The 25,865-nt window shown below is 48.5% G+C and overlaps 1 protein-coding gene and 1 pseudogene across 3 annotated transcripts; both read right to left on the bottom strand.

Moving 5' to 3' along the window:
* Nucleotides 1–1,364: 1,364 nt before the first annotated feature.
* On the bottom strand, nt 1,365–6,027 carry LOC118934295 (olfactory receptor 13A1-like). 3 transcript variants are annotated; one of them, XM_036929676.2, is made up of 2 exons: nt 5,853–6,027; nt 1,365–3,197 (listed from the first exon to the last, which is right to left on the bottom strand). In XM_036929676.2, the coding sequence occupies exon 2, from the start codon at nt 3,156–3,158 to the stop codon at nt 2,229–2,231; it is 930 nt and encodes a 309-aa protein (XP_036785571.2). In that variant the 5' UTR covers nt 3,159–3,197; nt 5,853–6,027; the 3' UTR covers nt 1,365–2,228. The 3 variants fall into 3 exon arrangements, with proteins under 3 accessions (XP_036785571.2, XP_036785570.2, XP_036785572.2); XM_036929675.2 differs by lacking the exon at nt 5,853–6,027 and adding an exon at nt 4,704–5,168; XM_036929677.2 differs by lacking the exon at nt 5,853–6,027 and adding an exon at nt 4,755–5,168.
* A 6,007-nt stretch (nt 6,028–12,034) lies between these two features.
* Nucleotides 12,035–13,447, bottom strand: LOC118934271 (olfactory receptor 13A1-like; annotated as a pseudogene).
* Nucleotides 13,448–25,865: the final 12,418 nt, after the last annotated feature.

Below are 25,865 nucleotides of genomic sequence, written 5' to 3'. Positions count from 1 at the left end.
CTGCCTTGCACCTTCCCTCCACTGGACCTGTTTGGGCAAAGACCACTAATTACCACGACATTACTAAAGCAGCTTCCTCTTGTCAGTTCTCCCATGATCAGGAAAATGTGATCCATGCACAGAAAAAAAAGCACACAATAGAAACTGTGCAGGTCCTGCTGTTGGGCTTAGCAGACAAACACTTCAAAGAAGCTGCATAAATATGTTCAGAGAATAAAAGGAAACCATGTAGGAAGAATTAAAGAAGGCATGACAAGGTCACATTAGATACAGAAGATCAAAGACAAAAATTATTTTTAAAAGAACTAAATGGAAATATTGTAATTAGAAATATAATAACTGAAATGTGAAAGGCAATAGGACTGAACCATATAAATGAACCAGAGGAGAAACAACTAGTGAACTTACACACAGACTGATAGAAATTATGCAATCTGAAGAACAGAGAGAAAAAGAATGACAAAAAATGAACAGATCCCCAGAGACATATGGAACCAACAGCATTAAACATATCAGTGTATGCACAATGGGACACTAGAAGAGGAGAGGAAGAACAGACAGAAGAAAGAGGTCCCAGCCTTCAGCTTTGTGGGAATGTACCTCACAAGGTTTGATGGGAAAGCTGGTTCTAGCCCAGAATGTGGTGCCCACCTGCACCTCAGCCACACTGGGTGCAGCCCCCTCCAGAACGGCTCTCCTCAGCCACCTACGTAGATGCCTGAACCAGCAACTTGGACAGCTCAACAGTGTCTGAGCTGCTCTTTGCCACTAGGAGCCTCTCATGGTCTGCTCTTGATGGTGCATTTGACATCCTCAGTAGATCTGGAAAACATGTTTTTTTCATGTATATTGTCTACTTGTGTTGTTATTTAAGGCTGTGGAGTAAATCTATTTCCTAGTACTCCATTTTAACTAGAAGCCAGCATGCCTTCTTTTTAAACACAGAAAAAGTGAATGATTGAATGCCTAATAGCAGTTTTGTGAGGCACTGAGCACACTAGTATATTTTTGTCTTGATTCTGTATTTTTTCTTACATTTTTGAGACAGTGAACCTGAGATCTGGCAGAGAATAAGACATGAGCCCCATGGTCTCTCTGGCTAAATGCCTGGGAAGCTTTTTGGGAGAAACTGACAAGTGATTCTAAAACTCACGTGACAGTTCCCACTATAGTGCTGGATTTGCTGGCAAAACCGTGACCATTTGAATATCAGAAAGAATCTCAACTTTAATGTGTTGGGACAAATGCAGCCTACAGAAATCCTTTCATATTCATAATGAGACTCAAGAAACAAAACGTCATATTCAGCAAGCAAAAGGTTGTTATGGTACAAAATGGTGGCTGAAACGAGACAAGTGTGACTTTTAAGGTAGTTTTATTTCATAGGGATTTAGATATACAAGAGTTTTCCACAGCCAGATGTGCCAAAGAGAGACCCAGAAAGCTAATGTGACCCACACTATGTCTACGTGTCTGCAGTGAGGCCAAGGCGTCCAGACCTGATGGGGGCAGGAGTTGTGCTGACATCACATATCACATGTAGCTTGTCACACAGGACAGTCATGGAGCACAAAACCTCCTGCCAAAGCCAGGAAGACAGCGAGCCCCTGGCAAGAAGCAGCCCTAGGAAGAGGCTGGTTGCTTGGGCCTGAACATCCTGGGCATTGCCATCAGACCTGGGTCCAAAAAATCAGAGGGTGGGAAGCTCAGACTGGCGACACTTCTGGTTGCTAAGGGTAGTTTTCCTTTTCAGGACTACGCAGTGAATGAAGCCCCTGATAAATATGAAATAAAATGGAAAAGATGAAAAGGCAACCATACCTATGACACCAAGAATCTTACAGCAGGTTCAAGTATGGTGTAGCATGTGTGTCATCACTGTGACAATTTGCCCATGTTTTATTGCTTGTGTGGCCTGAGACATTTAAACAGACATACATTTAAATGCACCTGTATTTGTGCTTTAGCAAACAGTGGGATTTGATTAAATGAGTCTAAGAAATATTTTAGTGGTGAAGAGAACTGAATGTGCGAATGGTTATTCTATTACTGTGCAAGCATTGCTTCAAGGCTCAGCAAACATTTAAGGCTAATGAATCACTCTTAAGTAAAGTACAAAGAGTGACCACCTTCTACATACAGAGCCATTTGGACAAAGATGAGGGGGATTTCTCAGGCTGTGGTCCCATTGCTTCTGAAGTTCAGACCTTTTGCATCCTCTTCACGAGTCACTTGGTGAAGAACAGCAAGAGTTTTCTAAGGGATGCTTTGAATTCCTTGTTTCTCAGGGTGTAAATAAGGGGGTTGAGAGTGGGAGTCACAATGGTATACAGAACGGCAACAGCCTTGTCCAGGAGCCCAGCAGACCCCAGGCCCGGGCGGATGTAGGTGTAGAGCACGGTGGAGTAGTACACAGAGACCACCACGAGGTGGGAGGAGCAGGTGGAGAAGGCCCTCCGCTTGCCCTCTGCTGAGCGGATACGCAGGATGCTGGCAATGATGAAGCCATAGGAAGTCATGGTGAGCAGGAAGTTCATCCCGGAGAGGAACATGTCAGTGGTGATGGTAATTACATCAATGATGAAAGTTGGGCTGCAGGAGAGCAGCAGCACTGGTGGTATCTCACAGAAGAAGTGTGCAATTAGCTGGGGGCCACAGAAGGACAGACGCAGCACCAGGCCCGTGAGCACGAAGGCAGTGAGTGTCCCTGTGGACCACACAAAGACGGCCAGGGTGAGGCAGACCTTCCCGCTCATCAGGGTGCCATAATGCAGAGGGCGGCAGATGGCCAGGTAGCGGTCGTAGGCCATGGCGGTGAAGAGAAGCAGCTCTGAGCTCAGCGACCAGGTGAAAAAGAACATCTGGCTGAAGCAGCCCCAGAAGGTGATGGTGCTCTCACCGACCAGGCTCTGCAGGACCTTGGGGAGGATGGACAGGGTGCAGATCATGTCCAGCATGGCCAGGTTGACCAGGAAGAAGTACATGGGGGTGTGGAGGTTGGGGCTGCAGCGGATGGCAGCAATAATCAGCCCATTGCCAGCTAGGGCCACGGCAAACAGGGCCAAGAAGAGGCAGAAGAGGGCAGCCCGGAGCCAGGGGTCGTCGGTGAAGCTCTGCAGGATGAAGAGGGTCACAGCGGTCTGGTTCCCAGATGCCATGGGGAACAGCTGATTACGTCTGCTGGGGCCCCCTTCTTCCTTGTAAGGAATGGGTGGTTTTTATTTTTAACTGAAAAATTAAAAATAATTGATTACATTTAATGAGCATTCACTCTGGAAAGGAAAACAATGACGTTAATGTTTTAATTTATAGTAAAATGTTCTTGGCTCATTGACTTAAAGAAACAGCAACCTCCAGACTGTTTACCAAACTGGCTGCACCACTTTATATGCCCACCAGCAGCTCACGAGGGCCCCGTATCCTCCACATGCACGCCAACACTTATGACCTCTTGTCCTGTTCTAACAGGCGTGAGGCGGTATCTCCTTGTGGCTTTCATCTGCATTTCCCTGATGACTAGTGATGTGGAGCACTTTGCATTATGGCCACCTGTAGAACTTCTCTGAGAAAATGTATTTTCAGGTCCTTTGCCCATTTTAAAATTGGAACATTTGGGAGGTTTTGCTATTGTGTTGTGTGAGTTCGTTATATATTTTATATATTATCCCCTTGTCAGATATATGTTTGATAATTACTCTCCCATCCTGCAGGCTACCTTTACATTTTGGTGATGATGTCTGTTCCTGTGCAGAGGCTTCAGTGAAAGGAATCACAGCCTGCCCACAACGTATACATGGAAGCATCTTAGGACACTGATAAAATTGATGTTTCTAAGAACCCCCCAAAAAAAACATAAGAAAAGGGCAGGAAGGTAAGGAGCTGCCATTGAGGGGTTCATGCTCCTGAGCCCTGTAAGGTATTTTTATTTTAACCCCAGGTTACAGGCTCTGGACCAGCAGGGTGTCCAGGTAAGTCCAGACCCCAAGGTGAACAGGCCCAGGTCGGGAGCCTCCACATACCCTACACAAGGGGCAGAGAAAGGCAATGCCCGGCTCGTTTGTGTCGGGAAGATTGTCCTGCAATGGGCACAGCTTGAGGGGGACACAGAGAGATGGTACCACGGTCGTAAGATGAACTCATATGAGAGGCAGTCCCAGGCTCCAGAAATACACGGCGAGACCCACTTCCAGGGCCAGCAGGGGTTTAGGAGGAATTTCCATCCTGAAGGTAAGAGGTGCTGAGCTTGTTTGCAGACTGGGGTCTCCTTGGACTGTTGGGACACGGAGCTGGCACAGACCCCAGAGCCATACGAGCTCCCTGGGGCTCTGCTCTCACCATTCTCAACCCCACCAAGGACAAGCCCTTGTCAGGAGATGCCCCAGGGCAGGTGGGCAGACATCCAGACCAGACTACCAGGCACTGTCCACAATGCCTACAGGGCAGACAGACCTGCACGCTGGGAGAGGGTCCCTGGCTAGCTGAGCACCCTGTTCTCTGCAGAACCCAGCCTCAGGGAGCCTCATCCCAGAATGAATGCATTCAGCACAGGCCACTTAAATAGACAGGTGAGTCCCGGCAGCCTGCCTCGGGGATTGCAGCTGCAGCCAAGCGGGTGTGCACGCCTGGTGGGAAGTCCTCTGACTTAGTAAGAGGGGCCAGGTGGGTGATGCCCACCCTCACTATGAGAGCAACGAGGTCCTCACCTGTCACACGGGGGATGCACAACAGAAGTTGGTGAATGTGAATTCACTCACCACCAGGTGACCATGACAGCAGTGGCTGCGTAGAGAAAGCAGTCACTGGTTGCTTCCTACAGGGTTGCTCCCAGATGCCAGAGAGTGGCAGAACGGTTCACTGCCCTGGGGCAGGGGGCATTTGGAACACACGCATGAGCTCCCAGCAGCCTTCCCACATTCACCCCATCAAAACGGGGACATCCTGGGTCGGGGCATGTGGAAGAAGAAACACCCCCAAAATAAACAGACTTCAGACACCACTTCAACCTCCTCTGTTGCTCCCTCTCCATAAGAGCTGCGAATAAATAATTGTGCAACTGTAACCTCAGCGTGCCATTCTGCATCTCTCCTCTCTCATCTCAAAGCACAAAGCAAAGTGTGACAGAAGAAACAAGCAGCCAGGTCCAGCCCACACTGGCACCTCTTCCAGAAATGGCTCCTTCATTCAGTTGTTTTCCACCTGCCAAGCCCGCAGGGGCCGCAGGCCAGTTGCCTTCTGCTCCCACAGAGGCCGTGCAGACTGCCCGCAACAAACAGGCAATTTGTCCCCACACAGATCTCAGCTAGGTTACTGGTCAGAGGCCAAGTCATTTATTTGCAGCCCCTGAGCCCCATGTATGCCCAGATCGGGGAAGCCAAGTAGCAGACAAAAATACTGAGCACTCAGTTAAGTTTGAATTTAAAACGAACAGTGAGTTAATTATTAGTGTATGACTGAAGTACTGCATGGGAAATTCTTATAGTGAGCATTATTTATTGATCAAAATTCAAACTTAACTTGGCACCGGTATTTCCTCTGGCAGCCCTAGTGCAGACTCGACCAAGGCCAGAAGCAACCAGAGGAATGCCTAGCTCAGAGGTTCGGTGCGGGGCAGAGACCCACCCCTGGAGTCCGACTTGAGACCCGTGTCCCATCCAGAGCCCAGGCTCACACCCAGTGCCCCAGCTACCAGTACCCAGCTGCAGGGACCCAGACAGAGTGCCCTGGGCCATGGGAGTGCCTCACACCCCCAAAGCAGCAGCCTAGGGTCTAACAGGGGCAGCAGCTGTGAGCAGCAAGAGGGTGCCTCCACCAAGGTCAGCAGGGACGTGCAGGGTCTGCCTTCCCAGACTCACTTGCCATCCACAGGACAGAGGCAGATGCAGGCACAGGTGACTCAGTAAGAGGGCCGGAGAGATTGGTCAGGCACCAGGGCGTGGGGGTGTCAGCCTCTGAGAAGCAGCTGGAAAGTGATCCCTCCCTTACTCTGCTCCAGATTGCATGGCTGGAATGGGAATGACTTCTGCAATCTGTCACTGCTGTTTCTGTGAAATCATGAGAAAGACTTTACACTCACTCTTGTCACAAACAAAATGCCCACTTTCTAAAAGATTAGAACAAGCAATGTAAACATCATGCCCCTACGTGTGCCTCCCTAGGCACTGCAGGCTGGCTTCCTGCAGAGATCCTGGGGAGGAACCTGACACAGAGAAATGGAGCCTGTGGCCCTGTCCCCCACTCCCCGGGCCTGAGCTGCAGACCCTGCTGGATGGAAGGACCAGGCCTCCCTCATTCGTGGGGTTCACACACTGTGAGAGCCAAGTAAGCCCCTCCCTGACCTCAGAAGTGCTCCCGGACACTCACCAACGTCCCTCCGACACAGGAGGGTCCCAGGGTCTCGGGGCTCCCACAGACGCCGGGAAATGAGTGTCTTCTTTAACAACTGGAAAGGTAGAAACAAAGGTTCACCATCATTTTTAAAGTGGGAAACATTTTCAAAGGCTTTTCTTTAACTACTGAAATATTCCAGGTACATCCCTAAACAGATGGACTCTGACACCCGGATGGCAGTTGCCTGAGCATTGCACAAGCATCCAGCCATTAGCAGGAGGCAGAGGTTTCCCGGGACGCTCACCACACCATGCAGGCTCCAGCGTGGCCACAGTGTTGCTGCTCAGCGTCCAGAGGTGGCTGCTGGCATCAGTAACCCCAGTTTAAATGGGGACAGCCTGATCTGTATGATGTAACTGAGGAAAGCTGCTGTCCCTTGGGAGTCCAGCTCCAAGTCCCTTGGCTGACATGGCGCCAGCACTTGGCTGTGACTGGTTGCCAAAGATAATGTCCCCAAACGTCCTCTGCGAGCAGTTCCTTAGGGCCCTTGTTGGAGCAGGGTGGGTGGGCTTCTCTCCACGGCAGTGTGAAAAGCCTAGACTGAATTGTCCAGCAGCCGCACGTGCTGGCAACCAGGTACCCAGGCCTGACCTTTCTCAGCACCCAGGTTCCACTGGAGACGCACCCAGGGGAGGGTTGGGACAAGGGCGCTCTTCCTGGTGCCGTTCAGAGGGAATGGATCCAACTTCCTCCAGCCTCACGTCCTTCCAAAGGAAGGATAGCCATGTTTGGTGGCAAACGCTGAGAGCAAGGGAACAGGCTAGCTGAGGTGTTGTGCCTGGTGAAGGAGCTGAGATTGCTCCTCTCCAGACCCTACAGGTGGGAGAGCCCGGCCAGGCAGCCCTGGACTCAGGCTTCTGTGCTTTGTGCCAGGACCGCCCGCAGGGCTCTGGGGTCCTGGTGGTAGTAGTCTAGGCTGCCTTTCCCAAGTCCGGACCACAGGGGCCCCAGGAAACTGACATGTCATGTTTTCTAGAGTGGACTTGACGGATCCAGCAAGTTCTGGTCTCGTAATTCCTCCCCCAAGACAAAGATTTCAGGTTGTGCAAATGCTGTTAGCAAAGCAAAACTGTTGGGAGTGGAAACAAAATAGTGAGAGAGGATCATTTTTAATTTTGAGATGATTTTAGATTTACACGAGAGGTGAAAAAACAGCACAGTTACCTTCTGCTACCTTCCCGTTTTGCTAAGCTCTTACATTACCTTGTAACATCTGGATGTGTGTCAGCATTAGGATACTAACCTCGCTACGAGATTATCTAACTATGTCACAGAACTTATCTGAGCCTCACCCCTTTCCAATAAACGCCCCTTTGCAGTCCAGGGCCCCTCTTCCCATCCGCTGTCACGCCTCCTTGGGCTCACTGCCGTTCGTTTACTTTCATGAGTTTGAGATATTTACTGATGACTTCTTTTGCAGAATGACTCTGGCTGGTTTGCATGATGCCATCTTGTGCTTGGGTGGAGGTTCTGCGTCACTGGGAAGGGCTCCCCAGGCCACGTGCCCTTCTCCCTGCTTTGTGCTGGGGCACGACGTCCATGTGTCTCCTCTGAAGATTTTGGCCATGACCACGGCTGCAGGATCCCCACCAGGAAGCTAATATTTTCACTTTGAAATCACAAAAGTCTTGCAGGAGAGACTGGGAGACTGTGCCCACATGCTCTGCATCCTTCAACTGCTTCTCACAAATCTCAGCACCACTGGTGGGTCTCACGTGGCCATCACTCTCTAGTGGCGATGTTCTGTTTCCCTCATTCCTCCTGCATGCATCGATTGGAATTCTTCTGTGAAGAAGTGTTGCCTCTTCGCCCACTTATTTGTGCTCCTACAACAGTGTGGACTCACAATGTTTGTTTTATTCTTTGGGATATGATTCAACACGATCATTATTTATTCTTTGCTCGAAATATTCCTGTTTTCACAGTCAGAAACTCTTTCAGGCCAGCTTCTCTAACCTTGACTCATCCTTCCCTTCTTCCTCCAAGCTTGTGTTCCGGGATACAAGTTGCTCCAGGCTCATCGGCATTTCCCTGCCCAGCCCTGGGGTCAGGCATTCCCCAAGGAGCCCTGAGCCTGGATCCTCTCAGTGGGGGTGGGAGACCTGAGACACCCTGTCACTGTGCCACCCCCAGGTCCTCCCCACCTTCACCCTCCTCAGAGAGCATCCACGAACCCGAGTAACTGCTAAGTATTTCGCTGGAAACCTATACTTCATCATCCCCTATTTGGATTCTTAAAATTAATTAGTAGGGAGATAAATATGTTATTCACTTATCAATGACCAATTCGCTGTTTAAGTGCTAAGGTATTTCTGAAGTGGAAACATAGAACCTACAGCAATGAATTGCAATTCCTTGAAATATCCAGGATAGAAACTTGGTTTTGCCCATTGTTAGGAATCATAAGCTAGGCTGACGAGTCACCCAAGTCACCTTCCTAGGTCACCCAGACTTGGTCCCCCTGGCACAGCAGGTGCTTCTGTTAACCCGCTGGGAACACACCAGGCCGTGTCTGGTAGTTTTACGCTCAGCTCACATCTGAAAACAAGTGCAAGCCTGTGGAACTGAAGGCTCCTTTTCCCTCGCCCCATTGGTCAGTTGTTAGCTAAGCCATGATGGGCACTGTGCCAAATCCTGGGGCCATGTCCCCTGGAGCCCTCAGCCCAGGACAAGAGTGGCCACACAGTGTCACTCAAGAAATGTCTATGGAATGAATGAAGGACATGAGTGTTTGTTTGGAATGGGACTGGCATCTGCACAGCAGTTCATGCACTAGTGTCACACACAGTCATGCTGACGACACCTTGCTTCCGTGGCGTGGAGGCCCTTGCGTCTGTGCTTCAGTGAGAATGTTGGGCCATGGGCAGCTACAGGCTGATGGGTGGAAGCCCGCAGACTCTCAGAGAACGGGGAGAAGTGCCATCCCACGAACCTGCTCCTCTCCTTGTCTAAAATGTGGCTTGTCAGGGCCCTTCCTGTGCTTTGGAGAAGTGGGGTCCCGGTGATGGCCCACGGCTGTTTCAGGGTGTGGGCCTCCTGGTGTGAATGAGTGCTTCCTCCCTCACGGTGTTGGGCACACTCAGGTGCTGGCACACTTGTGTCCTTGCTGCATGTGCTGATGATGCAAAAGGCTGAGACCAGGGTGGGAGGGAGGAGGTGTGGGTGCCCAGGGCTGGAGGCCACAGTCAGGACGGGGGCACACGGCCAGGTGTGGAGGCTCCTGTCTGCCTGGGAGCAGGTCTCCTCTGTCCTTGCCCCCTTTGCTGTTTTCCTCCCCACTGACCAATGCTGCACATTTTAAAAGTCTAGTACCTAGTTCTCTTTGAAACATCAGGTGAACGAGGGTGCGTGGAGACTATAGGGAGTGAATCCAAAGGAAGAAGGACCGCAGATCAGAGAAAAGCCATCATGCAGACCAGAGGTGACACTCAGGGGACTCCAGGTGGGCACTTCAACACCACCTGCAAAAGTATATTGTGGGGATTCGGGCCACATGGCTGCCTGGATGCCTCCAGTCCTCCGATATCTCTTTCTAGTCCTTCTCCTCTGCTTTAGATTCTATCAGTGCTCCGGGGCTCTTGACAAGAGGTGACTCATGTGAGTCTGATGTGTGCCTGGAGGTCTGAGCACGTGTACGTGTTGTGGAGTTAAGGGCTGGTGAGCGGGATCCTCACAACCTTTGGACAAAACGTGGGAGAGGAAAGCTCAGGACACACAGGTCGAGTCTGCCCTGTCTCTGAACGCACAGCCAATGCCATGCTGGCGGCACCTCAGAAAGAGGCAGCTGACTGTGGTTCTTCTACACGGCCACAGGAAGTCCATCTTCAAAATTTCATCAGAACCTGTAAGAACATGCTTAAGCTTCTGTGAACACCATACTGACAATTGACAATTGCTACTGTGCTCAACTTCCAGCCCATCACAAATGGTTCATTGTGGCAAGAACTGGCAATGTGATGGGCATCTTCTCTTCGAGAGAGTGGTTTGTGTTCTGGGAAGTGGTACACACTCAAGTATTCAGCCACTCTGTGAATGCCTCCATCTGTCCTACCACCTTCCCTTAGCCCACCCACCGTCCACCAGCCCTCCCACATACTTTCCTGTTCCATTCCATTCATTCACCCCTCATCCACTTACCCACCCACCCACCCATCCATCCATCCCCCCTCCATCCCTCCATATGTCTACATCTACCTACCCATCCATCCATCCACCCATCCATCTGTCCATCTGTCTGTCCATCCGTCCATCCATCCATCCATCCATCCATCCACACATCCTTCCATCCACTCACCCACCCTTCCATCCATCCCTCCATCCATCGCTCCATCCCTCCATCCCTGCATCCATCCATTCATATGTCCATCTATCCATCCATCCACTCATCCATCCATCAGGTGTCTACAGTACACATCAGGGTGAGTTCCTTGCTTCAGGCAACTTAAACTTAACTATATCAGCAAGGGATTTTTAATTTGGAATGTCACTATACCCACCAAATGTTGACTTGTGATTATCCACATGATGAACTGTGAACATAAAGTGAATTTAGAGTCACTGAACACTGAGTGACCCCAAATGTGCTGCACACATGCACACACAGACACACTGACAAGCACTGAGAATTCCCACCATGGAACTGACACTAATTTCTTTTCTGTAAATAACTGGGCAAGACCTCTGGCCAAGGGGGAGTCCTTCCACTCCCGTGTGGCGCTGTTTGTCCCTTGCCCCTCACTGGCCTCCCCTTGCAGCAACTCCTCACAGTGTTTCCTGCAGGACCACAGGGAAAGAGGCCGCGCTCCTCAGCTGCCACATGTGGCCTGGCACCTTGCCCAGGTCCCTCTGCTCCATCCCCTGCAGAGGGGGACCCTGCACTGTGAGTGGCTGCCTTGTGTGCACCATTCTGTGGAGCAGGGAGAGGCCAGGGGCTGCACTGGCTTTCGGTGGAAACAATTCCTATGGAAGTCATCTGTACAGGGGTGCACATCCTGCAGGGCACATTAAAATCCCTGGTGGTCCTTTAGGTCACCACTGTTCTCCTCTGGGCAGGAGCATTGGCTGGGCCCCTTGGTAGGGGACACAACTAGTTCCCTGTGTCACCTGCAACCCACAGGTGCATCTGCCCCCATTTCTAATGCCCAGCCCCTTCTCTGCCCTCCCCTGAGCACCATGGCCCCTTCATCCTCCATGTTTCCTTTCACCTCAACCTGCATCCCTGAACTTTTGGACACGGCCACTGTCTCCCAAGAGCCTCACAGACTGGCAGGGGCATCTGGGAAAGTGTTACAGCAAAGTGCTGTGTGCAGAGGCTTTTATGGTGCTGGGGATTTGGGAGACTGTCCCCACAGTCGGATCATGTTTGTGCCATGTTTTCCTCTTTGACTCAAAGTGCACATCTTATTACCAATAGTTCCTGCAAACATCCATTTATTAAAGCTCTACACTTGTTAGATATCAAGCAGACTTCCAGGGGCTCTATCTGTATTGGCGTAGATTCAAGAATGTCTAGAGCCTATATTTGTAACAGGAGACACTGCGTGTCAATCTAGTTTGGGTTCCCAATACAGGATGGGACCTAATGAACACATTCTGCTTGTGAGGACTTGGAACTTTCAGCTGCCCTGAGCCAGCCCTTACCTGTAAACAAAATAATTACAGTTTTTCTGCTAAAAGTGTAAAAACTTTATTGAGAGCTTCCTTGACATCCTTGTTCCTCAGAGTGTCCATGAGAGGGTTCAGGGTGGGGCTCACAGTGGAATAAAGCACAGCCACCACCTTGCCCATCCCGGGGGAGTAGCTAGAGCCGGGGCTCAGGTAGGTGTAGATGGTGGTGGAGTAGTACATGCTGACCGCGATGAGGGGGGAGGAGCAGGTGGAAAAGGCTCGCCTCTTCCCCTTGGCTGTACGCATCTTCAGCATGTTGGAGATGATGAAGCCACAGGACACCATGGTAAGTAGGAAATAAAACACAGCAAAGAAGATGTCAGCCATAATTGACATGATGACATTCAAGTACGTGGAGGAACAGGACAGCAGCAGCAGAGGGGGGAATCTCACAGAAGAAGTGATCGATCACGTTGGACCCACAGAAGGTCAACCGTAAAATCAGGCAGGCATTGACTCCAGCACCGAGCACGCTGATGCCCCACACAGCCCCAGCCAGCACCACACACACCCTGGGGCTCATCATGGATCCATAGTGCAGAGGCTGGCAGATGGCCAGGTAGCGGTCATAAGCCATGGTGGTGAAGGGCAGTAATTCTGCTGCTAGAGACCACGTCAGGAAGTACACCTGGGCCACGCAGCCCCAGTAAGAGATGCCTCTCTTCTCTGCCACCAGGATCTCAAGCATCTTGGGCACCACAGTGCAGGCACAGACGTCATCACAAACAGCCAAGTCGACCAAGAACAAGTACATGAGGGTGTGGAGCCTGGAGGTAAAGGCAATGGCTGCCACAATGAGGTAATTTACAGAGAGTGCCATGGTGTAGAGAGAGGGAAAGGGGACGAAGAAGAGCACCCGGAGCTGTGGCGCTGCTGAGAAACCGTGCAGAGTGAACTCTGTCACTGCATCTGGTCACTCATGGCCATTGACTAGTCTATTCAGAGTCTCTCTTCCTCAGCAGCTGATCTGAAAAAGAGTTTGAGGTTAATGGTCTGTATAGGTAGGTCAGGATGCTTTCATATGTCAGAATCTCCCAGAATTTAAATAGTTTCTTACTTCATTAGACTCAGGTGTCACCAACTCACAGGCTCCCCTCAGAGAAGTAGGCAGGAGCGCTCACAGCCTCTCCATCCTGCTGCCTGGCCCAGGGCCACGTCCCCATGGACACCCTGAGATTCATCACAGCGTGGTGTCCACCTCACCCCTCCTCACACAGGGTAATAATCTCCAACAAGCGATGTGTGCCACATCCCTGCTGCAGCTCTTCAGTAATATGAAGTTTAGTGTCTAGAGTGAGGCCTCAAAGTATCCACATGTTCCATCCTGGCCTGGATGTCCAGTCTCACCCCCTGCTCCTCTCCCCCCAGACCTACCATCCTTTTCCCTCTGCATGGAACAGACTCTTCCTCTAACCCCTCTGCATCCCCTAGATTGCTGCCCTGCATGTTAGCTTCTTCCTCAGTGGGTCTCAGCCCTGAAATGGAGCCCAACCTCAGATTCAAGGAGGGTGATCTGCTTAGCGGGCTGGGGACTGTTCCTGTGGGGGCAGTGGGCCAGGGTTCAAGGCAGATGAGCCTGGCGGCAGGAGGGAGAGCTGAGTCACTGCAGGCACACAGACCTGAGGCCCAGGCTGGGAGGTGCAGTCAGAACCAGAATAGGAAGGTGTGATGACACCCACCAGATGCAATCCAGGAGGTCCTGGAACCAGGGAGGAGCCCACAGGCTGAGGCCCAGGGCCGCCGCTCAGGAAGGGAGCAGAGCAAAGGGGTTTCCCAGTGGTTGGTGCTCCTCTTTCTGCCCCACCAGTTCCCAGTCCGGGGAGCTGCCCAGTCCATCAGGGAGCCTGTCTGGGACTCCCAGATCAGTCTAGAGGAGTGAACTTCCCCATGACCCTTATCACAGCTGAGTCTGTGTGGCACTTCAGGAGTGAGCACAATTTCATATGTATTTTCATCTGCATGAAATATGATGTATTTCATATTTCTTAATCATGTTTGTTGTCATGAACATAAACACAAAGAAACATCTCAAGAATGAGCTTGTAAATGACAAGTGGCTCAACATCATACTGAAAAGCGAGAAGCTGAAAGCTTTTCTCTAAGATCGGGAACAAGACAGGGATACCCACTCTCCCCACTGTTATTCAGCATAGTACTGGAAGTCCTAGCCACAGCAATCAGACAAAACAAAGAAATACAAGGCAACCAGATTGGTAAAGAAGTCAAATTCAATATTTGCAGGTGACATGATATTGTACATAAAAAACCCTAAAGACTCCACTTCAAAACTATTAGAACTAATATCTGAATTCAGCAAAGTTACAGGATACAAAATTAATGCACAGAAATCTGTTGCTTTCCTATACACTAACAATGAACTAGCAGAAAGAGAAATCAGGAAAACAATTCCATTCAGAATTGCATCAAAAAGAATAAAATACCTAGGAATAAACCTAACCAAGGAAGTGAAAGACCTATACCTGAAAACTACAAGACACTCTTAAGAGAAATTAAAGAGGACACTAACAGATGGAAACTCATCCCATGCTCTTGGCTAGGAAGAATTAATACTGTCAAAGTGGCCATCCTACTACGTAAAGCAATCTACAAATTCAACACAATCCCTATCAAAATACCAATGGCATTCTTCAACAAACTGGAACAAATAGTTCTAAAATTAATATGGAGCCACAAAAGACCCCAAAAAGCCAAAGCAATCCTGAGAAGGAAGAATAAAGCAGGGAGTATCTTGCTTGATAATTTCAAGCTCTACTACAAAGCCGCAGTAATCAAGACAATTGGTACTGGCACAAGAACAGAGCCACAGACCAGTGGAACAAAATAGAGAGCCCAGATATAAACCCAAGCATATATGGTCAATTAATATACGATGAAGGAGCCATGGATATACACAATGTGGAAACGACAGCCTCTTCAACAGATGGTGTTGGCAAAACTGGACAGCTACATGCAAGAGAATGAACCTGGATTATTGTCTAAACCCAAACACAAAAGTAAACTCAAAATCTATCAAAGACTTGAATGTAAATTATGAAACCATAAAACCCTTAGAAAAAAACATAGGCAAAAATCTCTTGGACATAAACATGAGTGACTTCTTCATGAACATACCTCCCCAGGCAAGGGAAACAAAAGCAAAAATGAACAAGTGGGACTATATCAAGCTGAAAAGCTTCTGCACAGCAAAGGACACCATCAGTAGAACAAAATGGTACCCTACAGTATGGGAGAATATATTCATAAATGACAGATCCGATAAAGGGTTGACATCCAAATTATATAAAGAGCTCATATACCTCAACAAACAAAAAGCAAAAAATCCAATTAAAAAATGGGCAGAGGAGATGAACAGACACTTCTCCAGATAAGAAATTCAGATGGCCAACAGGCACATGAAAAGATGCTCCACATCCCTAATCATCAGAGAAATACAAATTAAAACCACAATGAGATATCACCTCACACCAGTTAGGATGGCCAACATCCAAAAGACAAACAACAACAAATGTTGGTGAGGATGTGCAGAAAGGGGAACCCTCCTACACTGCTGGTGGGAATGTAAATTAGTTCAACTGTTGTGGAAAGCAGTATGGAGGTTCATCAAAAAACTCAAAATAGAAATACCATTTGACCCAGGAATTCCACTTCTAGGAATTTACCCTAAGAATGCAGAGTCCCAGTTTGAAAAAGACATTTGCACTCCTATGTTTATCGCAGCACTATTTACAATAGCCAAGAAATGGAAACAACCTAAGTGTCCATCAGTAGATGAATGGATAAAGAAGATGCGGTACATGTACACAGTGGAATATTATTCATCCATAAGAAGAAAACAAATCCTACCATTTCCAACAACATGGATGGAGCTAGAGGGTATTATGCTCAGTGAAATAAGCCAGGTGGAGAAAGACAAGTATCAAATGATTTCACTCATATGTGGAGTATAAGAACAAAGGAAAAACTGAAGGAGCAAAACAGCAGCAGACTCACAGAACCCAAGAATGGACTAACAGTTACCAAAGAGTAAGGGATTGGGGAGGATGGGTGGGAAGGGAGGGATAAGGGGAAAAGAGGGGCATTACGATTAGCACACATAGTGTAGGGGGGTGGACACAGGGAAGGCAGTATATACAGAGAAGAGAAGTGGTGATTCGATAGCATCTTACTACACTGATGGACAGTGACTGTAATGGGGTATGTGGTTGGGACTTGATAATATGGGGAGTCTAGTAATCATAATGTTGTTCATGTAATTGTACATTAATGAAAGCAAAAAAAAAAAAGAACAAAAAAACCCCAACATTGTGCAAGTTAGCTCCAAGTCAAGCAAAGGCGGCTGCAATTTTACGATGTGCCCAGTGCTGGTCTGTGGAAGGGAGGGGATTGCCCCTCTCTTCCCTTCTCTCACCCAGCTTTCTGTTGGTGTAGTGGATCCTGGCTGCATTGTTTCCACTTCCCTCAAGTTGGAGAGTTTTTCCCTGGCTCCCTGACTCCCTGTCAGTTATACCAGCATGTTCAGTGCATGACCATCCAGCTTCCCTGGGCGTCTCCTGAGTCATGTTTGTCTTCTGTTCCATGCTTGACATCCTGTCCCTTACAGACCCACATTGGATCATGCTTCCTTGTGGACTGAAGGTTCAGTGCTCATGGCTCAGGCTTGCCCTGCATCTCTTTTTCTTTTTCCCAGAAGTTGACTGGGGTCAGCCGTGCCTGGCTGGTTGGCATCCATCATGGGGTTGGTAGGAGCCTGGCACACTTGTCTGCCTCTTACTCCTATTTCTACCACCTGGCACAAGAGGCAGAAGGTGCCTGGTGTGGGACCCACTCTGACTCCTCCTTGGCTCTCCTAGAAGCTGACACTTCCCTCGCAGGCAGAGCTCACTGCAGCCTCCATGGGATGGAGGGTGTCTGGGTGCAAACAGAGGGGAGGTGGGCAGCTCTCTGTCCTATGAGCCTTGTGGAGTTGTCCAAGCCCCATTAATCCAGGCTCTGCTCCACTCTCTGGCAGGAGGGAAGTGCTGCAAGCAGGGAGGCATTCTCACCTCCTGGAGGCCTTGTCAGGGCCGGTCTTGGCTGAGGCCCTTCATTCTGAAACACATGTTCAGTTTACAATGGTCACAGAGTGTGCTCGCCCTGCAAAGGAGGACCCCCACCCAATATTTGGTTCAGATGTTGCCTTAATACACTCAGGTTGCTAAACAGACCACAGACTGGGGTCTTATCAACAACAGACGTTTACTCGCCACAGCCTTGGAGGAAGGATGCCTGAAACTGAGGCACCACGGACTCCATGTCTGGTGGTCTGGTGAGAGCCAGGAAGGGGCATGGCTCGGGGCCACTGTTGCCAGGTTATGGGGCAGATGAGGGTTCCTCCACGCAGGCAGGGGCTTGTGGGGCTTGACTCTGCCATGGGTGCCATGGTGGGAGCCTCCAGGACTTCTTATCAGCTTGTCCAAGTGTGGGGCAGATGGACGGGGCTGAGTTAGGCTTATAAGTAGGAAACACCAAAACTGGAGCCAGGCCCCCATTGCAGGGAAGGCAGGCCGAGACCAGCCTGTTAGCCTCCCATCAGGCCAGTTTTAAACCAGGGGTCCTCTGGGGTGGCAGGTGCCCCCGGCCTCTCACAGGGACACCACAGGCTGAGGGTAATGATGGCAGGCCAGTTCACAAGTGGGTGTCCACGGGGGTCAGGGCTCAGGTCAGTCCACTGACTGAGGAACAGCAGGTGCTGTGTGGACGTCTGCTGGGTGAGATATCTGAGATGCCCCACTGCCGGTGTGACCTGCAGTGGCTGATCTGCATGGCTGCCTGCTGATAAATGGGATGCTTACAATTGAATCATACATATAACAACTTCAGAACATTCAAACCTGGCATGTGGCAGGTGTGATGGAGAGCTGGGGAGCATGTGGCCCAGCATGACAGCGATTCCTGCCTTGGTGGCATTCTAGACTGAGTGCGACCCACAGAGGCAGCTGACTGCATCGGGGGTGCAGTCCCACAGGCATGTGATCGATCTTCAGCCACATCCTGGGGAATGCGGTGTGTCCTCACACTGGAGACACTCTCATGATCTCTATTCTTGTCAAATGCAGCTGTCTGTTTTACCTCCACCTTGTCAAAAGGCAGAAAGGGTCAGCCAGTACATTATCAGGGGAAAGTCTTATGCTTTAACACACATGATACGTGGTCCAGAGAGTGGCACCTCATTCTCAGCACATGTGCTCTCCAGCTACCTGGGTGCTCACACTTCTCTGCCTCTAGTCTCCATTCCCTGCCCATTTTGGGTCTGTTATCCCAATCTACATGATGAATGTGTTTGCTCTGAAAGTTTTAACTGTCCTGAACACAATGAGTAATGTCTCACAGCCAGGAGTGCACCTCCCCCAATCTCTGCACTGACCATCCTGCCACCCCTGTGAGGACCCTTGATGACATGGGACCCACCTGGTGACCCAGGGCAATGTCCCTGTCTCAGGGACCATCCCTGTGTGAGACAACATATCACAGACTCTGTGATCAGGAGGTGCATGTCCCTGGGCACACTTTCTGGCTCGCCTTGCCTTCCCGCCCAGTCCTCCATGGGGCACAGTCAGAAACCAACACTAACAAGCCAATAAATGGGGGAGGAGGACGCCTCCCCCTCCCTGAGCCACATCACACCCACACAGCAGAAAAACCGAGGAAAACGTCTGTTCACCTGCTTTGGGGATTTCAGTCTGAAGAACAGTCTAGGAGAATCCTGAAGTGCCCAAAGGAATGGTAAAAGGCTGAGAGGGAGCCTGGGGCTGCGAGCGTGGCCACCTGGCCAGGCAGTGGTGTTTGGCGACTTGGAGTCTCAGGTGGCCTCCCCGCTGACAGAGTCCAAAGCTGTGCTCAGCCACTGTGGGTCCTGCTGTCTCCTCCAGGTGAGCACTAGCCAGGGGTAAGAGCACCTTGGAAAGTCAGTCCTGGCTTAAGAAGCCCCGTTCTGATCTGAGCCCCATTTAGCAAAATGGGAAGAGAGGGTTGGTGGAAGCAGGGTGGACAAAGGGAGAGGGCCGCGGCCAGTCCTGTCGGTTCCAGCAGCTGTGGCTTATCAACAACCAAAATACGTTTCTCCGAGTCTGGAGGCTGGAAGTCCGAGAGCAGGGCCCCAGCACAGTGGGCTTCTGGCAAAAGCCTCTCTCAGGCGGCAGACAGCACCTTGTTGCTGAGTCTTCATGTGGCGGAAAGCAAGCTAGCTCGCTCTCCTGTCTCTCCTGACAGGGGCACTAATCCCATCATGGATGCACCACCCTCATAAGTTAATGGCCCCTCGAAGGCCCCACCTCCCAGTTCACTCACACTGGGATTAGGGTTTCACCACAGGAATCCAGGAGGACATATCCAGTCTACTGCATTCTACCCTGGCCCCCAAATTCATGTTCTTCCCATGTGCAGAATGCATCCATTCCATCCCTACAGCCCCTAAGCCCTAGCTGGCTTATAAACAGCCGTGGATAAGATCATTACAGTGTCCTCTGCAGGCTGCGTGTGATCCTGGCATGCTCCCATATCTGGGGCAGGGACTCCTCCTCTCTGACAGGAGTCGACACCACTCGAGTTTGCCTCAGCTTTGTGGAAGGAGGGAAAGTGGATAAGCTGACCATCACCAGCAGCAGCTCTCCAGATGGGAGGCCTTGAGAGTAACTGTCCAGTCGTGTGAATGACCTCGTGCAAGACGGTTGCTGGCAGAGCAGCACGTTCTAGGATCAGGTGAAAGCCAGGTCACAAAGTAGGGACTCACTGTGTCCTTTAGGCAGAAAGGTATTGATGTTGGTCTTGCTCTGGAATTGCCTCCCATCTTCCAAGCTGGGTGCAAGTCCCCTAAAGGCCACCTTTGGCTCATTCTGCCCGGGCTGCAGAAGGAACCATGGTCACTCCATGTGCTTCCCTGCAGCCTCTCTCACATGGCCTGCTTTTAGTGAGCCTCCAATCAATGCTTGCTGGATTTATTTCAGTAACTTTTGACTCTTTCCACATACAAATCAGTGCTTTCAGCCCCAAGTTTGCAACACTTCTCAAAGTCCAAAACTGCTGTTGCAAATATTTACTTAAGAGGCACACTTGTCTTGACAAAGTACCTGATCCGAGAGGACAATCCTCTAGCACAGCTCAAGCGACAATGGCTGTAGCAGAGGAGAGACTCCCACAGTTCATTCCCATCTGCAAAAGCAGGTTATACCATGCTGCTAGGGTCCCAAACACAGAAACACATAACTCTTTTTGAAGTTCCATGTGGCCTCTATGCCACTGATTTTTTTTCAGCAGGAATAAAAGACTAAAAGCAGTGAATAGTGTTGCAGAGTGAAAAATAAACTTGTTTCAAAAAAGATTTATTTAAGTTATTTTACAAGGCAAAACATACAATAACATCGCACATTACAGGGCAAAAGAAGGAATGAGGAAGGAGGTCAGACGACACAGGGACCCCAGACCACACACAAGGTCCTGTGTTCACCTTGAGATTTGTCACAGGGCAGTTCCTAAACAACTCCCGCCCACAGAGGCCGGTGTGTACATCACGCAGTGATGTCTTCAGTGCTTCATTTAGGGCAGGGAAGGGAGGGAAGCACCTGATTTTCCTGTCTCTAACCTTCTGGTAAAAGTCCACATAAATAGTGCTCACGAAGCTACAGAATCCACCCCTCCCAGGAGCCCAGGGACAACAACGCTCCCTGCTACTGCCTGGTGTCTTTGGGGAGAAGTCAGCCCATCAAGAGTGGGCTCCTGAGACTGCATGGACCCAGGGAGAAGGGCAGGGCCATTTTTCCTGGACAACATATTTGATTCAGCTTCATGGGATGGAGGACAGGATGAGAAAAGCTCATAACACCATCCCCATAGCCAACAGAGCACAGAATGGAGATTCCTGGGGGCCACACACTGCTCTGTGCCCTGAGTACCTCCCTTTTGGCTAGGACAGTGTTTGTCCCAGAGCAGGCACCTGATAAATACCTGTTGAATAGACGATCAGTATTAGTATTCTTGTCTGGTTTAATCAGGTGCCTGCTTCAGCTGAAACAGGGGCTCAGTTAAGCACCTGGAGAAAACCGCGCTTGGAGAAATTCTAGCTGTTGGTGTGTATTACACAGTAAAGAATTATTATAAGACTTTTTATCACGTGGGCCTGCTTCTGCTTTTTTTAATTAAAGTATCATTGATATACAATCTCATGTTGATTTCAAATATACAACACAGTGGCTCAACAGTAACAGTTACCCATATTATTAAATCCTCACCCCCTCTAGTGCAGTCACTGTCTATCAACGTAGTAAGATGTTACAGAATCATTAACTGTATTCTCCATGGTGTACTACCATCCTTGTGGCCAGCTTATATTGTGATTGCAAATTATTGTTCCCTTTTATCCTCTTCCCCCACACCCCACACCCTCCCCCTTGGTAACCACTAGTCCTTTCTCCGTGTCTGTGAGTCTGCTGCTGTTTGTTCCTTCCATTTTGCTTTGTTGTTATACTCTACAAATGAGTGAAATCATTTGGTATGTATTTCTCCACCTTGTTTATTTCACTAAGCATAGTAGCCTCTAGATCCATCCATGTTGTTGCTAAGGGGAGGATTTCTTTTCTTTTTATAGCTGAATAGTATTCCATTGTGTATACGTACCACATCTTCTTTGTCCATTCATCTATTGACGGACACTTAGGTTGCTTCCATATCTTGGCTATTGTAAATAGTGCAGCAGTAAACATAGGGGTGCATATGTCTTTTTGAATCAGGGATTTTGTTGTCTTCAGGTAAATTCCTAGGAGTGGAATTCCTGGGTCAAATGGTATTTCTATTTTCAATTTTTTGAGGATCCTCCATATTGTTTTCCACAATGGTTGAACTAATTTACATTCCCACCAGCAGTGTAGGAGGGTTCCCCTTTCTCCACATTCTCGCCAGCATTTGTTATTTCTTGTTTTTAACATTCTAACTGGTGTGAGATTATCTCACTGGGGTTTTAATTTGTATTTCCCTGTTGATTAGTGATGTGGAGCATCTTTTCTTATGCCTGTTGACCACTTATATTTCTTTCTTGGAGAAGTCTGTTCATATCGTCTACCCATTTCTTAATTGGGTTATTGTTTTTTGGGTGTTGAGTTGTAGGAGTTCTTTGTATATTTTGGATGTTAATCCCTTATCAGACAAGTCATTTACGAATATATTCTCCCATACTGTAGAATGCCTTTTTGTTCTGCTGTTGGTGTCCTTTGCTGTACAGAAGCTTTTTAGTTTGATGTAGTCCCACTGGTTCATTTTTGCTTTTGTTTCCTTTGCCTGAGGAGATGTGTCCAGGAAAAAATTGCTCATGCTTATATTCAAGAGATTTTTGCCTGTGTCTTCTAAGAGTTTTATGGTTTCATGACTTATACTCAGGTCTTTGATCCATTTTGAGTTTACTTTTGTGTATGGAGTTAGATAATAATCCCGTTTCATTCTATTATTTGTAGTGATCCAGTTTGCCAACACCATTTGTTGAAGAGACTGTCTTTTCCCCATTGTGTATTCATGGCTCCTTTATCATACATTAATTAGCTATATATGTTTGGGTTTATATCAGGGCTGTCTATTCTGTTCCATTGATCTATGGGTCTATTCTTGTGCCAGATCTATGGGTCTGTTCTTTTTGTTGATGTGGTGTATGATATTGATTCATTTATGAATATTGTACCATCCTTGCATCCCTGGAATAAATCCCACTTGGTCATGATGGATGATCTTCTTGATGTATTTTTTAAATCAGCTTGCTACTATTTTGTTGACTACTTTTGTCTCTATGTTCATCAGGGCTATTGGTCTGTAATTTTCTTTTTTGTGTGGTGTCTTTGTCTGGTTTTGGTATTAGAGTGAAGTTGGCCTCATAGAATGAGTTTGGAAGTATTCCCTCCTATTCTACTTAATGAAATACTTTAAGGAGGATGGATATTATCTCTCCTTTAAATGTTTTTCCTTTTAAGTGTTGATTTGGGGTATTTTTTGGTATCATTAATGTACAATTACATGAGCAACATTATGGTTACTAGACTCCCCCATTATCAAGTCCCCACCACATACCTACTGTCACTGTCCATCACCGTAGTAAGATGCTATAGAATCACTACTTGTCTTCTTTGTATATACTGCCTTCCCTGTATTCCCCACCACCACTACATTATGTGTGCTAACTGTAATGTCCCTTTTTCCCCCTTATCCCTCCCTTCCCACCCATCCTCCTCAGTCCCTTTCCCTTTGGTAACTGTTAGTCCATTCTTGGGTTCTGTGAGTCTGCCGCTGTGTTGTTTCTTCAGTTTTTGCTTTGTTGTTATATTCCACAGATGAGTGAAATCATTTGGTACTTGTCTTTCTCTGCTTGGCTTATTTAACTGAGCACAATACCCTCAATCTCTGTACATGTTGTTACAAATGGTAGGATTTGTATTCTTCTTATGGCTGAGTAATATTCCACTGTGTACATGTACCACCTCTTCTTTACCCATTCATCTACTGATGGACACTTAGGTTGTTTCCATTTCTTGGCTATTGTAAATAGTGCTGTGATAAACATAGGGATGCAAATGTCTTTTTCAAACTGGGACTCTGCATTCCTAGGGTAAATTCCTAGAAGTGGAATTCCTGGGTCAAATGGTATTTCTATTTTGAGTTTTTTGATGAACCTCCATACTGCTTTCCACAACAGTTGAACTAATTTACATTCCCACCAGCAGTGTAGGAGGGTTCCCCTTTCTGCACATCCTAGTCAACATTTGTTGTTGTTTGTCTTTTGGATGTTGGCCATCCTAACTGGTGTGAGGTGATATCTCATTGTGGTTTTAATTTGTATTTCTCTGATGATTAGGGATGTGGAGCATCTTTTCATGTGCCTGTTGGCCATCTGAATTTCTTATCTGGAGAAGTGTCTGTTCATCTCCTCTGTCCATTTTTTAATTGGATTTTTTGCTTTTTGTTTGTTGAGGTGCATGAGCTCTTTATATAATTTGGATGTCAACCCTTTATCGGATCTGTCATTTATGAATATATTCTCCCATACTGTAGGATGTCTTTTTGTTCTACTGATGGTGTCCTTTGCTGTACAGAAGCTTTTCAGCTTGATATAGTCCCACTTGTTCATTTTTGCTTTTGTTTCCCTTGCCTGGGGAGGTATGTTCATGAAGAAGTCGCTTGTGTTTATGTCCAAGAGATTTTTGCCTATGTTTTTTTCTAAGGGTTTTATGGTTTCATGACTTACATTCAGGTCTTTGATCCATTTTGAGTTTACTTTTGTGTATGGGGTTAGACAATGATCCAGTTTCATTCTCTTACATGTAGCTGTCCAGTTTTGCCAACACCAGCTGTTGAAAAGGCTGTCATTTCCCCATTGTATATCCATGGCTCCTTTGTTAATTGACCATATATGCTTGGGTTTATATCTGGGCTCTCTATTCTGTTCCTCTGGTCTATGGGTCTGTTCTTGTGCCAGTACCAAATTGTCTTGATTACTGTGGCTTTGCAGTAGAGCTTGAAGTCAGGTAGCATAATTCCCCCTGCTTTAATGCTGTTTTGTATAGAGAAAACAACACCCAGCAACTGGCGTGCAGCCTAAAACCTTCCTCCAAGATCCAGTAATGCAACCCCCAACCTGTACCCCTGTGGGACCCATCCTGCTCCCTGAGATCAACTCAGACATTGTCCCCTACCTATTTCATTGGTTGTGGCCTACAAACCCAGCCTACATACCTCCACAAAGAACGCAGACTAGACCCATTCCCATGGTCTGACTGAATGTAGCATTTACCCAGATGTGTTCCAACCTAATCAGAATGACCACTGGACCAGAGGCCACAGCCCATGCCCAGAAGTGCCACCTATGTGAAATGTGAATTAGACTCCTAGGCTTGCCTGAAGAAAGTGCCACACACTGGATTGCTTAAAACAACAGAAACTTATTATGCTACCATTGTGGAGGTTCAATACCAGAGTCGGTGTGTCATTCAGCCATCACCACCTGCAGCCTGTGGGGATCCGCGGGCGCCTCTTGCAAGGTCTGGTGCAGTGGGCGATTCTGGCATATTCCCTGACTGGTAGACACACCAGTCCAACCTCTGCTTCCATCCTCACATGGCTCCTTCCTCTGCATCACAGGACACCAGATACATGGGCCAGGACCCTCCCAACTCCGGAAGGACCTCACCTGAGATGGCCACATACACAACAACTGTCCCCACAGCAGGCCACATTCAAAGACTCCTGGGTAAGATTCAACATACCTTTTCAGGGTACACACTTCAACCCGCATCTATGGGTAAGAAACATCTTGAGTGGTTCCTGAAGAAACAAGCACTCCTGAAGCCAAGGGCTGCATTGATCTTTGGTCTAAAGGGAGGCAATTCCAATGTGTGCAATTGGGACATTTCTGTGCAGCCCTGAGGACAAGCTGAGCATCTGTGCCTGAGGGACTCTGGGCAAGTTCTCAGATGAGTAAGTAGGTGGAAGGCCATTTCAGGACAATGATGCTTTCCCCTTGGAAGTTGCGGGACAGGTACAGCCCAGATGAGGGTCTCCTGGGCACTCCCCACTGAGTGAGGAACACAGGACTTGGAGTCTGATGATGATGCTGAAACAGGATCGTGGTCACTCTTGGCGTCTGACCTTGGTGAAGGACAGCCCATGATGGGGAAGACACGCCGCCCATGAAAGCCAGTGGGGTTCCCTGAAGCAGTTCTGACTCTGGCCCACTCCAACACCCAGAGTGACACCGCAGACACTGCCCTGCCAAGCCAGCCAGA

Source organism: Manis pentadactyla, chromosome 8, assembly GCF_030020395.1.
Source record: "Manis pentadactyla isolate mManPen7 chromosome 8, mManPen7.hap1, whole genome shotgun sequence".
Lineage (NCBI taxonomy): Eukaryota > Metazoa > Chordata > Mammalia > Pholidota > Manidae > Manis > Manis pentadactyla.
Note: the sequence above shows the minus strand (reverse complement) of the source record. Positions and strands in the feature narration are given on the sequence as shown.